Source organism: Artemia franciscana, chromosome 18, assembly GCF_032884065.1.
Source record: "Artemia franciscana chromosome 18, ASM3288406v1, whole genome shotgun sequence".
Lineage (NCBI taxonomy): Eukaryota > Metazoa > Arthropoda > Branchiopoda > Anostraca > Artemiidae > Artemia > Artemia franciscana.
In genome coordinates, this window is record NC_088880.1 from 9,160,860 (window position 1) to 9,177,725 (window position 16,866).

At 34.3% G+C, this 16,866-nt stretch overlaps 1 protein-coding gene across 1 annotated transcript in view; it reads left to right on the forward strand.

The window, feature by feature from the left end:
* LOC136038372 (partitioning defective 3 homolog) overlaps nucleotides 1-16,866 on the forward strand; it is a 183,756-nt gene that overhangs the window by 81,962 nt on the left and 84,928 nt on the right. Inside the window, exons 5-8 of the mRNA XM_065721442.1 lie at nucleotides 4,375-4,667; nucleotides 6,943-7,146; nucleotides 12,180-12,319; nucleotides 14,004-14,212. Of these exons, the coding sequence (XP_065577514.1) occupies nucleotides 4,375-4,667; nucleotides 6,943-7,146; nucleotides 12,180-12,319; nucleotides 14,004-14,212 (846 nt within the window). The remainder of the gene's footprint in view (nucleotides 1-4,374; nucleotides 4,668-6,942; nucleotides 7,147-12,179; nucleotides 12,320-14,003; nucleotides 14,213-16,866) is intronic.

Here is a 16,866-nt window from a genome sequence, read left to right on the forward strand (position 1 = left end):
TCATAATAATTTTTATAATTTTAATAATAATTTAATTTTAATAATACATATTGATGTATAGCTTGATTTAATTCTTCTTTGGTAACATGGTGTGAGGGTTTTAGTTTTACATAATTTTACTCAATAGGATACTGGTTTTTTTTTACCCTATCTAATCGGCCTTTTATCATATTGTCTATACAAATCCATATAAAGAGGGGGATAAAAGGGGGAGATCCGCGGGATTAAAACTTGAAAGAGACCCTGTGAACGATTTTTGAACACGGAAATTGACGTTACGAAGACAATGGAATTCCAAACTTTAGATGAATATTTCGACCCTATGTCCAAGGACCGTCCTCGGCATAACAAAAAATGAAAATATAAAAGAAACTTACATTAAAATAGGGCCACTAAAAAATAAAAAAACATTTAAACAGTCCTAGCATCCTTACTTCAACGAGCCCGGGATGAACTTCGTTGAAGTAAAGATTTTTTAGTTTTAATGGTCATATTTTAATATAAATTTGGGTACTCCTGTACTGTCCAGAATACACTCGAGAAGTAAAGTTAGGTTAATCATAATGAAATATACCAGAATATGATGAAAATATAATACTTTATTTACAATTTCATGTAAACTGCAACAAAGAATTGTGGAAAAGAGGCCGCTCAGAACGTACTATATTATATACCTAACCGAAATACCAACTCTTTATATTAAATATATAAACAAAATATAGCTACAACGTAGTTTATTTCAGTGAACCTAAGCTAATTGTCTCCGATACAGGATGGTAAACTGGTTTTTCTGCTGATTCAACTGAGCAAGCTTCTCGAGTGTGTTCTGGATTGTACGGGAGTACCTAAGGTTTTTTTTTGTATTTTCATTTGTGTTAGGCTGAGGAGGGTACTTGAACTTAGGTTCGAAGTAGGCCTATTCCTTTAAAGTTTGGAATTCCGCTGTCTTACGGAAAAATTCCTTATTATCTACTTGTTATTTGTTAGGTATGATGGAAATTTAGTGTAGTCTTCGTCGCTATTTAATAATATAAAGTTTTAAATAAGTTTTAGATAAAGATAAAGTAGATAAAGTTTAAAAAGTAGATAAAGTTTTAAAAGAATAACAGTGTGGATTTAGTATTGTTAAGCGATAATTTGATTAGCCGATATATCGATTTTTTACTTTCGATTGTCGGTATTTGATATATCGATATCCATATATCAAATCAGTTTTTTTTTTTTTTTTTTTTTTTTTTTTTTTTTTTTTTTTTTTTTTTTTTTTTTTTTTTTTTTTTTTTTTTACTTAGATTAACTTATGGAATTGAGAAAGTTCAGTGACGAAAATTGTAAATAAAGAGCATTTTCCTTTTCTTTTTTTTCAAACTTAGGATAATGTAAAATCATACAATAAAAACAAACTTCGACTACGTAAATGAATAACGCGAAAATCCAAAATTGAAATTGATTATTAACTACTAGCTATTTTTGGCTATTTAAAACAGTAACACGTCAATGCTTTTCCTTGAGAGTTGCTTCCGCCTTTCATTGATTAACTGAGCAGCCTTGGAAAACCCTCTTAGAAGGGACCCTGGTGGCGGCCACGGACCTTAATTCAATGACAACCTCGTATTGGTATTTTCTGAGACCTCATAGAAAGATTTATGGTACTTTTATGATCTACCCACTACCTAATATTCTTCTAATATTTTCCTCCGACGCTCAATCATAATGGAATATACCAAATTAAGATAAAAATATAATACTTTAGAAACAAATTTAGGCTCTATATTAGAACATTAGGGGAGGAAGTAAAGTATAGCGGGTCTGCATTCCTAATAAGTTAGGGACAATATTCTACCTATTATATAGTAAGAATTGCTTTCTAACTTCACACTGTCCAAATAATTCCCCCCCCCCTGATAGCCCTAATTAGAAATTTTCCATCTATTCTGTCACTTCTATTTTTCTTGTCTCACCCTTAGCTGAAAGAAACTAACGGAAAAAACCGGTTCTAAAATCCGGTTCTTCAATGATTGAACAACTTGAGCAGTAGTGGGTTTATCATACAAGTACCCCTATTCTAAGCAGAACAAGGCATACATAGTATTTGAAAATTAAAATCACAAATTAGTAACGTAAATCTACTCACCCCTCCCAGCAAAAAATAACAAAAACACGAACTTATATTGCTCTCTTTTCCTGTCAACATAAATATATCATGCATATAAAAAAAATTCTCATTATAAACCTGACAAGATCATACAACACATTATTCTATAATATACATTGCAAAAATAATAGAAATTATAATAATCACTCTCTCGCCCCCCCCCCTCCAAAAAAAAGAAAGTGTGCTACTCTCCTTTCTTTGTCACGTCAGTAGTATATTTACAAACCTTGACGATTGTCCTTATTAAAGTTTTCTGCCGAATTCACGGGAACCTTACAAAAATTTATTTCTTAAATCTGAGAGCTGCCGCCACCAAGCCAGGGTGCCACCTGTATTGCATCTGGGACAAGAGTAATTCGTTTCTGAGGCCATCCTTTTTCTTTCTAAACTTTTTTTTCTACTTTTAATTGTAGACAATTTGCTCAAATGCGAAACCATGTCCCTAATATCTCAGGCGTTAAACCTAATTTAAAACAGTGTTCATAACCAAAAACCTCCTTAACTTAGGTATTTATCTTTATTCAAGACAATACTATAAACTTTTATTCATCAGCTAAAAAAAAAGGGCCTAAACGGCCTGCAAGCATTGCTGACATCTAATACGATCCATGAATCTTTATTAGGCATAAAACTTCAACGTCTCCGATCTCCTTACTGTCAGGACTCAAATCTAGTTTTCCTAGTGTTCTATTTTACTCCTAAACCGAGCTATAAGAGACTCCCACAACTAGAGAGGATCTGTCTTTCTTGGGAATGTTGATCCCTACTGAAAACCTCCAGAACCATGATAGATTCAGCTGCTGGCGAAGCATGTTTTGCCTTTAACTCTTTCCTTAAGACATCAAACCACCCCCTTTTGGGAACAACCTGTTTTCTGTTTGGCCCTACACGGTTGGCCACCAGAACCATCATTAACAAGCTATTGTCCTTCATCTGCTGAACGTGTCCTACCCATCTCAGCCCTCCTCTCGTTTCAGCCCTAGAAGGAGGGATTGAGCGACATTTTTCAACAGCTTACTGTTTGGGATACGATCAGTCAATGAGGTACCCAAAACATTTTGTTGGCAATTTCTCTCGAAATATCCAGCAAATTCTCCTCCGTCTTGCGGAGCACCCACGCTTGAGAAACATACTTCACGACTTTCATTACTGTAGCTTTCAGTATTCTAATCTTGACTAACATACTTATCTCCCTATTCTTTCAAACCTTTTCAACAATGAATAAACACCCTGGGCCTTGGCTATTCTACTTTTAACATTCTAGCTGCACCCAACTTCTTTACTAGTAATACCACCTAGGTAAGTGGTAAGTGGTAAAAGATACACTTGCAAGAAACAAATGCAGGTTTTATTCCATAAATTGTGACAACACTTTGGTAATAACTGTAGCAAACATTTTGATGTTGATTTTTTACGATTTAGAATTTTACTTATTTATTTGCACGGCTTAATTTGGCAAGGCAACACTGACTGAAATTTATTACTGTCCTATAAATTTTACAATTTTGAAACAACTCCTTGGAGTAAAACTGAAATGATTTTGATGTCCTTGGTAGTTTTCTCTCTTGAGTAATTTTTCAGTGAAAAGTGATCGGTAATTAGAGACACCCCTGGCGTCTAAAGAAATAACGCAGTGCCTATGGTAGACAAAAAGTGGCCTGCTGCCCTATGTGTTTTGATATTTGATTTTTTGGGGGTTGAGAGGACGGGTAGTGCAAATGCCCAATCACACAGGCCTAGACAAAAAGTTCTATATGCTAAAATTCCATTATCGTGGAAAAATATGAAAAAAAATGATTTGCTTTTTAGGGAATGCTGTAAGCCTGGTGGCTCTCCTGCATATATAATTGAATCACAGTATTTATAATTTTATCATTTGTTGTTGAATTGGGTCATATTTTTAAATAGACATTTAGGAAAAAACGCATAATTCGTATTTTTCAACTAAACAAAAAAGCTCCCATTAACTTGCTTTCTTTTTTCTCACAAGGGACATCGTTGAAAAAGATTGGTTTTTATTTAAGCAAGTTTCCAGAGTACAAACCCTTTGCAAATATAGATGCCTTAGGCAGCTACAAAGTTATACTGGGTACCGAAGGCAAATTAAAAAGACGGGGTCATTGAGTTTTATAGTGTAATATTATATTTTAAAATAGTTATAAAAAAAATTGATGAATTTTGCTTTTACTAAAAATTTTTATCAATGTGTTTCTTGCTTTTAGAATGATAGCTATGATAAGTCTGGAGACGAATCTTTTTTGGAAGAAAGGCGTGTTGGCAGCGGACGAGAAGATGAGCTGTCTGCATTTGCCCGTTTTGTTCGCAATAGTAACAGAATGTCAATGCAACCATATGGTGATTTTCATTGGGAAGATGCAGCTGACAATGCTGTCAATCATTTTCGTTCGCGGTCACAAGGGGAAGAACCTCGCCCAGGCAGTATGAGGAGAGAACCAGTTGGCTCCACTTGTCCACCACCGGAGCCTTCGGGTAATGCTGGAAATATAAGTGAAAGGTAAATGTATTTCCATCATTTTAGCATTTTTATGGAAGCTTTCTCTTTAGATTTTCGTTTAGATTAGTTTCTAGTAATCGAATAAAATATGTATATATTTCATGCGAGTATCTGGAGACTATCCAGAATTCAATTTAAGTTTGGGTCTAAATAATAATTGTTTATTATTACCCTCTTTACAAACATTATAAATACATAGAGTAGTAAAAGATGGAAACACGGAAAATCAAAAACAAGACGTAAGAAGTGCAACGTTCTTACAACGTAAATAAAACCAAAAATAAATTTACAAAACATCCAAAAAAGTTATAACTAGAAAATTAGAAAGTGAAAAACTTCAATGTCAACCCATTCGGTCTCAGTCACTCCTATGCAATTTCATTGGGCTTTCCTAGTAGGGAAAGCAGTGCAACGTTCTTACAACGTGATTGTCTCACAAAAGTGATTGTCTATATAAAGTACCCTTACTATATGATTATCTTCCCATTTAAATACTTTTTGAATATGTATACATTTCAAAGGAAAATTACAGATACGTTCTCCACGTTTTTGGAATCTTTGTAATCCATGTACAGGGTGTTGAACCCCCTGAGTGGTTGGAACCCCCGGTGTTGGGTGGTAGAGTCTCTCGAGATAAGGGAGTTTTTATGAATGATAGAATTATTGAAATTAATGGAAGATCTCTTCAATATGTTCCTTCCAAAGGTGAGTTGAGCTTAACTATGGCAGTGACTAAATTTCGTTTTTGTTCGAGTGTTTTTTTTTCTGTTTTCTGTTTTTCTTTTTTAATGTATGCTCGTCCCCTACCGTCCCGTTGAAAATCATAGCAGGGGAATTTCCCATAATAAAGCTTTTTTTCATCATGATCTTTTTTTTCATGATCTTTTGTTGGCCAAAGGAGGAAATTTGCTTTTGATAAATGTTCTCGAACTTTCGTTGACAATAGCTGCTCAAAAAGTGATTAAAGTGAGAAAATTAAGAAATTTCATTTAAAACAAACTTTGCGAAAGAGCTTCAAACTTCTATATTATTTTGCAGCGTAGGATACAACCTCTTAAAAAACGAATAGCCTATAGTAATTGATAATTTAAAAATGTTGTTTTGAAAAGTCAAACAAGGAAACATCGCCATGTGGAAGAAATCTGAAAACAAATTTATGGGAGTTTCAAAAATAGCACAAAAACCCCTCGAAAATTGTGTCGGATCAAAACAAAAACCGCACCATTGGAATTATCATAGCCGAAAACCCCTTAAAGGTGAATTATAATCCCCCCATCATGAGCAACAATGAAAATCACTTTTGTGTGGAAAACACTGATGTGTCCATTTTTTTTTTTTTTTTTTTTTTTTTTTTTGCCGCTTTTGGGACACTAAAACATCATAGAAAGATGTTTAAGAGCCCATTTGAAAGCTAATTTTTATGTACAGGCTATGTGTTTGTTTGTTTTTTTTTTTTTTTTTTTTTTTTTTTTTTTTTTTTTTTTTTTTTTTTTTTTTTTTTTAATCTTCGTGGCGAAACATACCCAAACGGGAAACTTTTGAATATTATAAAATCCGGATTTTTACTTTGAGCAATTACTTTTTATTTAGTTGTTAATTGCTTGAGCGGGAAATTCAAAACAGCTTGGGTTTTAAAGATTTTCAATAACAATCAACCTCTTCTTCATTGCTTAATTTTTCAATTCGGAACCGCAATTTGTTATCTGGATAATTTTTATAGAAATTTTTTTTAAAATTTTTAAATCTTAAATCAGAAATTCTATTGTATATTCCAACATATATTCGACTTGGGTTTAAAATAGTATGCCCGTCTTACAAGTGGAAGGTTTAAAATTTAGCATGTACGGGCTAATGGCAAAAAAGAGCCATAAGTGCCAGTTTTTGTTTTGTTTTTTGTTTGGGAGCAGAGTTGTCATTTTGAGGAGAGCCAGGTTGATTTTAGCCCTCCCCCGACCCAAATTCACGAAATACGTGCTTCATTGGATTTTTTTCTTTTTTGACAAACTGTTTAAACAGCTCGACAGAAGTAGGGCTTTTTAAGCTGAAAACGCGAGTATTTAACTCTCTCGTCTCTTTTTTACACCATTGTATAATAGTGTATAATAACACGTCCTATAATCCAACCAAATTTAGCCATTAAGTTACGAGTGTTTGTGCAAATAGATCTTTCGTTTTATCTCTCTCTCCAAGCCTTTGGCTTATCATATTTTTGCTTTAATAAAAATAAATTAATAGATAAGCTATTTAATTGTAACTTTTTTACTCCTTTTTACAGGACTGAAACCGTGGTGTTAATCAATGATGGAAGTGCCTTAGGTATTCACGTTGTACCTGCTTATGACCGTCAAGGTCGAGACCTAGGTCTTAATGTACAGGGTGTTGAACCCGGTGGTAGAGTCTCTCGAGATGGGAGAATTTCTGCGGGTGATAGAATTATTGAAATTAATGGAAGATCTCTTCAATATGTTCCGTTCCAAAGGTGAGTTGACTTTACTGCTTTATTAGACAAGTCAACTGATTCCAATGATCGCAGAAAATATCAAGAAAATAAAACACGCACAAAAAAATAAATAAAAAACTAGGCACTGTAAATGTTGCCAAATTCTAAAGGCCAAGGCAGACACAGTGCTCACGCACTGTTTTTTTTTTTTTTTTTTTTTTTTTTTTTTTTTTTTTTTTTTTTTTTTTTTTTTTTTTTTTTTTTTTTTTTTTTTTTTTTTTTTTTTTTTTTTTTTTTTTTTTTTTTTTTTTTTTTTTTTTTTAATAGGAAAAATGCAAATTTTTACAAGAGACAAATTACATTACACTGATCCCTGGTTTTGACTTACTTAACTTAATTCTCCTGCCGATTTGGTACCAGCTTCAGGAGAGCAGACACTATCCCTCTCCAGAACACTCGCTCTTGAGCAGCCTTGGTTGGATCTCCAAATCTTATTCCATTTTCATTCTTGGCCGTCAATATGGTCGTTTGCAATCAGTGGCAATGGTTTTGAAATAACTGGCGACGCGAAATGAGGTCTCTCTTGCATTCAGGGGAGATGGTCGTCTCAGTGTACGCTACGCTACTTGTAAGTAAAATGTAATATGCTGCGTATGGATCAGGACATTGGCACTAATGATTAAATCATGCCAAAGGAGTCCCTCTATCTTTCGGAGTCCTTTAGTTTAAGTCATATCCAGCTTCTTCAAAGTCGTGGTGGCTACTTGCCAAGTTTCTCCGCTATATAGTAGGACTAAGCCCATAGATGTCTTGAGTATCTAATTTTTTTTTAATTTTACAAAAATTACGTAACAAAAATTTATTAAAATTTTTTATCTTTGGGAGGTAGCTGCAACAGGGTTGCGCCAAAGTTTTTTGAATCTCTCTAGGACGTAATATGACTTGGTGATTCGTGTGTTGGATTTGCTATTGACTGAACCATCATTTGACAGAATGGAGTCGAGGTACTTGAAGTCGTTAATGACTGTTACTTGGTTTTGACATACTTGTGGATCAATAAACATTATTCTCGTTTTACTGCTACTTGAGTTGCGCCCAACTCCGCTTGCTCCTTCTCTCATAACTATCAGTGCTGAAACAATTTCTTCAAGGGTTTTTATCATGAGTGCCATGTCGTCAGCCAAGTCAGCGTGACTCTAGAGTCTATCACCGAACTTCAGGCTGAAGTTCAATTGGGTAGTTGTCCTCATCCTCACTTGGTTAATGACGCAATCAAATGGCAGAATCAAACTTATTTAAAAGTTCAGTCGGGTAGTTATCCTGAAGTTCAGTCGTAGTTGTCGAGTAGTTGTCCTGAAGGCTGAAGTTCAGTCGGGTAGTTGTCCTCATCCTCACATAGTTAATGACGCAATCAAATGACAGAATCAAACTTATTTAAAAGTTTAGTCGGGTAGTGGTCCTGAAGTTCAGTCGTAGTTGTCGAGTAGTTGACCTGAAGGCTGAAGTTCAATCGGGTAGTTGTCCTCATCCTCACTTCGTTAATGATGCAATCAAATGGCAGAATCAAACTTATTTAAAAGTTTTGAGTGGCTAACTACGCTTCCCGATAACTTTTTTTAAAGTATTTGCAATAGATAATTATAACCGGCCACAGCGAATAGGCGAACAATTTTTAATAGTAACTTTCGGTCAAAGTGAATAATTTTCTTCTTCTAAAATAAAAATTTGGTCATTGATGCTTATGCTTAATGTACAAATGATTTTTTAAGATTTTATTATTGTTTGATTCACAATTGTGAGCTTTTTAAGGTCATGTCACATTTTTGTTAGTATTGCTACGTTCAATCATGTAAGTAAATGAATGGAACTAATTAGTTAAATTTAACAACGTTTTTCGTCCGTAATTAACAATCTGTCGATTCCAAAAGAAAACCACACCTTCAAAAGATGGCTACACTTTCTTAAGTTCTTGTGTCCCATATGCTATAGCTCTTTGTTGTAGCCCTTTTCCTTTAAGTTCTTCGGTCCCATATGTTATAGCCCTTTGTTATAGCTCTTTACTTTTAAGTTCTTTGGTCCCATATGTTATCCCATATTTTATACTTTTCGCTGTTTTTTTGCCCACATGTCTGATTTATAAGCTCGGCCCCCACTAGTATCAATAACTTGCAAATGGGGCTCTCTTTCATTAAAAGTAGAATTTCTGATACTCCCTAATTATAAAGGTAATATATGGTTGTGCATGGTTCTACTTAACTAATTCAAACAGTCTTATTTCATTTTCACTTTTGTAGTACCCTTGTATTTTTTTCTTTGCATAATTATTAGTTGTTTTGTCAGTTGTATAAGCGTTAGGATTTTTCTTTACATTACATAAGGGCAATTTTGTCATGTCCTGAAGCAAATGAGTCGTCCGACTCGTAGAAACGTAATGAAAATGCATATAAACAAATATTTCATGCGTTTTAATCTTTACCCCCCCCCCTCTCCACCTCTCCAAACGCTGTAACTTTGTAACTTGTTAAGTCTGTATAACTTTATAGCTCAGCCAGAGCCAGGCCAGCTCCAAATGGGTACCTGAAGAAATCCGAATAAATAACACGGGAAGCGTTAAGAGATTTACCCCCCAACCACGCATAGCACTCCCGGCTGATGGCAGATAATCCGGATTTCGGTGCCTAAGCTGTGCGGACCAGTGGTCAAGCATGCGATTATTATTTTTATTTTTTTTTGAAATATTAACAACATTATAATTAAACCTATAGGTAAATAAGATAAGTTGTAATGGAGTCCCCAACAGGGTCAAGTATTTATCTTTTAACAAATTTTTTTTTTCAGAATTTTTTTTCTTCAGAAACTTATGTTGTAATAATCTTTGGTTTATTCTTCCCAATTGTTTCTCTCAGGGTCGCTTATATCAAGCATATAAAGTTTCAATCTAAAAGCTTGCCTACTTTCTGAAGCAGATTTAAAGCTTATGCTGTTCCTTCCATCTGACCCTACCATTGGTGCCAGGTTGGGGACAGAATGGGGGTATTTGCCTCCCTCTAGATTCCCCCTAGACACGCATCCCCCCGATTTTAAAGATAAGTTTTTTGAGTATTTTCATTGGAAAATTCCCTTTTTTGGTTTTGTTATTGAAAAAAACTGAAAAAAGCAACATAATTGTCCCTCTCCCTATGAAAAATATGTTTTGCCCTACTCATCTCTGTATTTCGTAAATTGACCCAACTGGACCCTGCTTTTTATATTTCCTACCATAACCTGTTCAAAGAATAAAATAATGTCTGTCTAGGAAACGCCACCCATATTCCAGATATCGGTTCTGTTATCAGGTCAGGCTGTTAAAGATAGTAAAGCAGTTCAGTTACCTCGGATTAATATAATGTTGATTTTTTTTATTATATTGATTTATTCATTTTTTATTGTAAATTATTTAATAATTTATTTGAATAATTTTTTCATTTTTCTAAAATCGAAATACACAAAAATAATAGTGTTGACAACTATGAATGAATGAATGAATGAATGACTGTATTTAAAGCCATTTTTCAGGCCGTATACATACATATATAACAACAAACAAACTAAATTATGTAACAATCGACTTTCGAATAACAAGACCCTTCCGGACAAAATTTACCACTGCTACTATATTTATTTTCGACGTCGACTTCAAAGTTCCAAGAAGGGGCTCACGACCACCCATCCCAAGAAAGCTCCCTCTTAGCTCATTTAGCCCCTGACACCTGAAAAGAAAATATGTTGAACTTCCAATTGTGTTAACTTCCAATTGGAGCACCATCTGTTCTTTACCTGGTTTGTTAGTAAAAATTTATAATAAATAAGTAAAATAAAAAAATATAGTTTGTTACTCGTTACACAAAAAGTTTACCCAACGTAACAAAATTTATTTACGTGTATTTTTGTTACTTTTGTGCAAAATGGACAAAATTTCTGTGCGGAGGGCAGTGTTCAAACCAGTTAAAACCGTGTCTATCTGCCGATGCGTAATATAGTGTGGGTTAGTCATCAGTAAACCCCTCATTTCATGCTGTTAAATTGTATATATTGATTCTTAGCGTCTGACTTTTCGTGTTTTTCTGCTTAAGAATTAAAATTTCGGATTGAATTCGACTATTTTGTCCAAATTGTCGTCAACGTCAGAATTGTCGACGAACAGTAGTTTTGTCTAATAAGTTCTTGATAATAATTTTCCCGAGAATTTTGGGAAGACGGAAAGGGGTTTTAACGTTTATTAAATAAAAAAAAGTTTTTTTTTTAGCTGCAAGTAAGGAGCGACATTAAAACTTAAAACGAACAGAAATTATTCCGTGTATGAAAGGGGCTGTCCCCTCCGCAATGCCCCGCTCTTTACGCTAAAGTTTGACTCTTTGTCACAACTCTACTTTTTAAAACAATAAAAAAAATACTTGGCTGAATTCATTGCGGCCTCTACGATAGGGGTCTCTGATATTTAGACACATTATGCACATATGTTTAAATACATTGAAAATTTGTATATAAATGGACAAAGAGAAATATTATCATGTAAAATCCCTTAAAACAAAGGTCCTGGTAGCACTTCAATTCAATTCATTTCCAAAACGAGAAGCGGACAAGCTGAATGTTCGTTTAGTCGTCAAAATATAGATATATAATCTATAGTCAACACTTACACATTAAAAAGCACTTAAAGCACTTACCACCACCCCCAACCCCGCCAATTTTCCTGGTGAGGCTCATGATGCGCTACCTCACCTTTTCCACCTCTGTGCCGGTAGGCATCTTAATATAACATTTTATTGTACATGAAAACAGTTGTGCAATGGGAGCAGCCCTATTATCCAACGTTTTCCAACTATCCAACTATTATCCAAGTTTTTAGATAGGAGCTTGAAACCTCCACAGTAGGACTCTCTAATATGTGGAATAAAATAGTGTGATTTTCATTAAGATCAATTGGCTTTTTGGGGTTGTTTCCACCGTTTTTTGAAAATCAGGCAATTTTTTCTCAGGATCGCAGCTTATGAGGTGTAACATTAAACTGAGTGAGCTATTTTTTGTTTTAGGTCGCAAGAAATATTTCGACAGGCTTTGCAATGTAACGAACTGCAACTCGCAATATTGAAAAAAAATGAGCCGAAGAAACAAAGAATAGGTAGTGAAGAGCGATTGATATGTGAAGAAAATGAACGCATGGTAGACAAAGGTAAGATAAGACAAAGGTAAAACCAAGAATAGGTAGTGAAGTACGATTGATATGTGAAAAAAATGAACACATGGTAGACAAAGGTAAAAACCAAGAATAGGTAGTGAAGAGCGATTGATATGTAAAGAAAATGAACGCATGGTAGACAAAGGTAAGATAAGACAAAGGTAAAAACCAAGAATAGGTAGTGAAGAGCGATTGATATGTAAAGAAAATGAACGCATGGTAGACGGTAAGATAAGACAAAGGTAAAACCAAGAATAGGTAGTGAAGAGCGATTGATATGTGAAGAAAATGAACGCATGGTAGGCGAAGGTGAGATCACACCCTGATCAATCCCATTATTTTACTAAAGAGTTCGAATTTGGAATAACAATTATTGTAATGTTTTTATATTACGATATTATTATTAGAATACATTTATTATCATAAAAATAGCAAAAAGACTAGAGCGTTTATTCCCTTCACTTGTTCTGGTAATCTAAGAATAAAATAATTTTTTTCTTTAGTTGTCATAACGTACCATAAAAAAAAATAATTTAAGAACGTTAACTGAGGTTTACCAAAAACAGCTACTATAAATAAGACTATACTCCAATACAATGCATCCCAATAGAAAAATTATATTTATGTAAATTTATTGGTTGAATAAATTGATTGATTGATGGTTGATAATTAATTTCATATTCGAGGTTCTCCTAAATAACAAAAGACTAATTCCCCCAGTTTCCGCCTTCACTCCTTACATTTAATGTTAAGTTTCGCTGATTTCTACTAGATTTTAAGTTCATCTAAGCATATCTATTTGATCGTTCATTACCATTGATGGATATAAATATTGTAAATATATTTACCATGGTATTTGTGCTTACGGTATTTATGATTACGTCGGTATTTGCTTACCACTAAAAATAAATGCAAAGATTTGTTTGACGTTTCCTCTGCAAGGTGTTTGAGATAAGATAATATTTATTGTAAAAACAATATATATATATATATATATATATATAAAATGTATGTATGATACTGATATTCAGCAAAACAAAACAGTCAAATACCCATGTAAGACTATATGCCCGGGAGTCCAGAGAGGAAGTAAAGAAAAACAAAACCAAAGAAAACAAAAGACAAAATGTAAAAAGCTCTAAAAAGGAAAGTAACAATCAAATATACCAAAAAAAGAAATAAGTAATGAATAACTATGAACATGCTGGGAGGAAGAAAAGAAAAGAAAAGCCAAACAAAAGACCAAAAAAAAAATTATGAAAAATAAAATGTATGAACGGAAAATGGCAAAAAAGAAATTAGTCATAAATATACATGGTTGGGAGTGCAGGGACAGAATAAAATTGTCAAAAGAGAAAAAAGCAAAAGAAAATGACAACCAACCGCAGACTACATGCTGAAAACACACCCGGAACGAAGTACATACGACACTAATAGTCAGCAAAACACAAAAGTCAACAACATGTAATTCCCTGCAAGGTTCTCTGGCTGGAAGTGTGTGAAGAAAAAAAAGAAGAAGAAGCAAAAGAAAAACCAATAGACACATAAAGAAGAAGAAAGATCACTTTCAATATTAACTCTTAATAACTATTTTTGAGTTAATCATCTTCTAACTTATCATATGCTTCAAAAAAATTTATTATATTTACTTTTAGGCTAATATGTGTTTCATTTTCAGAAGTAGCAACTATAAGCAGTAAGAACACCAAGCGGACGGCGGAACCAGGAGCATTAAACATCCTGGCTACTGGGAACACTAGAAAAATTGGTCGTATGTATGAAATCGACTTAGTAAAGGGAACCAAAGGCCTTGGCTTCAGCGTAACTACTCGTGATAACCCTGCTGGAGGTGACTGCCCTATCTATGTCAAGAAAATTCTACCTGAGGTATTTTTATATTCTATGAATTCAGTAATTGTAGCAAAGTGCTAACGCAGTTCTAACATGTATTTTTGAATCTATTTTATGTATACTACTATCGTTAGATAAATAAATATATACCTCCCACAAGTACGGAGAGGAGGAGGGAAGTAGGGATCGGTCTGAATGTGGAGTGAAGAAGTGAAGGTGAGGAAAAGACTGTTCGATGGCAATTTCACCTGAGGTATTTTACATTCTACAAATGTTCATATATATATATATATATATATATATATATATATATATATATATATATATATATATATATATATATATATATATATATATATATATATATATATATATTTATTTAAAGGCTATGGGAATGTACCTGTGTAGTTTTTTTAGGTTACATTTTTAATTCTATTCTATGTGTGCTAGTATCGTTAGATAAATATGGGAGGATTGTGGCGATGATAGACACTGCTTTAAAAGTCCCCTTCCTAATGAATGAATTATGAGTAGTGGCCATTTTAATTATCAGATTAGAAATCAGAAAGGATTAGTCATTGTATTCAATAAGAAATTATACTCAGTTTCTGTTTTTAGGTTTAATAAGGCTCAAAGTGCAAACCAGACTTGAAGTAAATTAATTATTACTTTTTTCATCATTAATTTTAAATTTAAACCGCCCCCCTTTAAATTTAAACCCCTGGGCTTGACCTCCTCTCAACAAATTAGGACCTGTGAAAAATTCAAAATTTTTAATGCTTTTTTGGGGGAATTTTGAGGCAATGTGTATGAAATACGGAGTTAGCTTCAGACGAGAGTCACTTTTTAGATCAAAGCCAGATATTAAATCATGCAATGAAATATATTTTCATATTGGTGCATACTTGAGGAATTTACCAATTCAAGTTAATTTTTGCCACCTCCTCCCTAAAATCGCACATAGAAGAAATTCATGAGTGGTGAATGCTCGTCTTTTGTGGATCTGAGGCACTCGTAATAAATTGCCGAAGAAAATTATGCGAGACTTAAAGCTATGTTCAGACAGGAGTAGAATTCCATATTTAGTCTAGACCTGGAGCCAGATTTTGCGTCGCTCGGATAAATAGTTTTCATATGCGCAAATATTCAGTTTGCTTCTGTTTTGGATCAAGTTTGAAGAGTTTGTTTTATTGACTGAAATATTAATGTCTCATGCATAAAGGTTTACTGTTTTTGCAATCTTTTATTGTGTGGATATTAAAAAGATATGTTTTTCTTTTGACACACTTTCTAGCTAGACCAAAAGGATTTCAACTTCAATAAAGGGGATTTCACATTTGGTTGTTTTAATTGACAGAATTTGCTATTTTCTGTTAGAAAATCTTAGTATAAGTTGCGTTCACATGCGTGTGTAGTTAGACATATAGGTTTAGACATATGCCAATTCGCATATGTTCACATGTAAAACTGGGTGCTTGACTGCAATGAGTTACAGGTCCTGTAGTGGTGCAATGGGTTTGGTCTCAGCTTGGTAATACGGGACCGAGATTTCACATTCAGCTGCAGGTCCTGCAGGTCCTGTAGCGGTGGAAGTACTTATAGGAAGTAATTTATAGGAATAATCATAGTACAATTTTATAGGAAGTAATCAAGTTCATATCTGACATACTGATTTCTCCTGATATCATTTGACACTCTTGGATATGCAGGGATAAGAGCATCCTGACCCCCAATGTATAGGGTGTTGTATATTCTCCAATAGACTTCTTTCACCTTTATGGCTTCACCTCACCTTACTGGTCCTGTAGCGGTGCAGTGGGTTTGATCTCGTCTTGGTAATACGGGACCGAGATCTCGCACTCAGCTACAGGTCCTGTAGGTCCTGTAGCGGTGGAAGTAATATATAGGAATAATTATAGTACAAATTTATAGGAAGTAATCAAGTTCATATCTGACATACTGATTTCTATTGATGCCATTTGACACTCTTGGATATGCAGGGATAAGAGCATCCTGACCCCCAATGTATAGGGTGTTGTATATTCTCCAATAGACTTCTTTCACCTTCCTGGCTTCACCTCACCTTACTGGTCCTGTAGCGGTACAGTGGGTTTGATCTCGTCTTGGTAATACGGGACCGAGATCTCGCACTCAGCTACAGGTCCTGTAGGTCCTGTAGCGGTGGAAGTAATATATAGGAATAATTATAGTACAAATTTATAGGAAGTAATCAAGTTCATATCTGACATACTGATTTCTATTGATGCCATTTGACACTCTTAGATATGCAGGGATAAGAGCATCCTGACCCCCAATGTATAGGGTGTTGTATATTCTCCAATAGACTTCTTTCACCTTCCTGGCTTCACCTCACCTTACTGGTCCTGTAGCGGTACAGTGGGTTTGATCTCGTCTTGGTAATACGGGACCGAAATCTCGCACTCAGCTGCAGCAGCAAACTGCAGGGCTTAGGATTAAATTCCGTAATGAGATTATATGGAAGCGTCTCCATAACAATCCTAGAAGAAGAAGTTACAGATAAGCATCCAGTTCTAGAGTCTTGACCTCTATTTTTAGGATGTATTTATCGAGATTTGTTTTTTCACTACATTTATCATTTACTCCTTATCGTTGTGTTTAAAAATCTGTGTCAGGCCTCCAGTTCTTAAGCAAGTAAATGACCAAACATA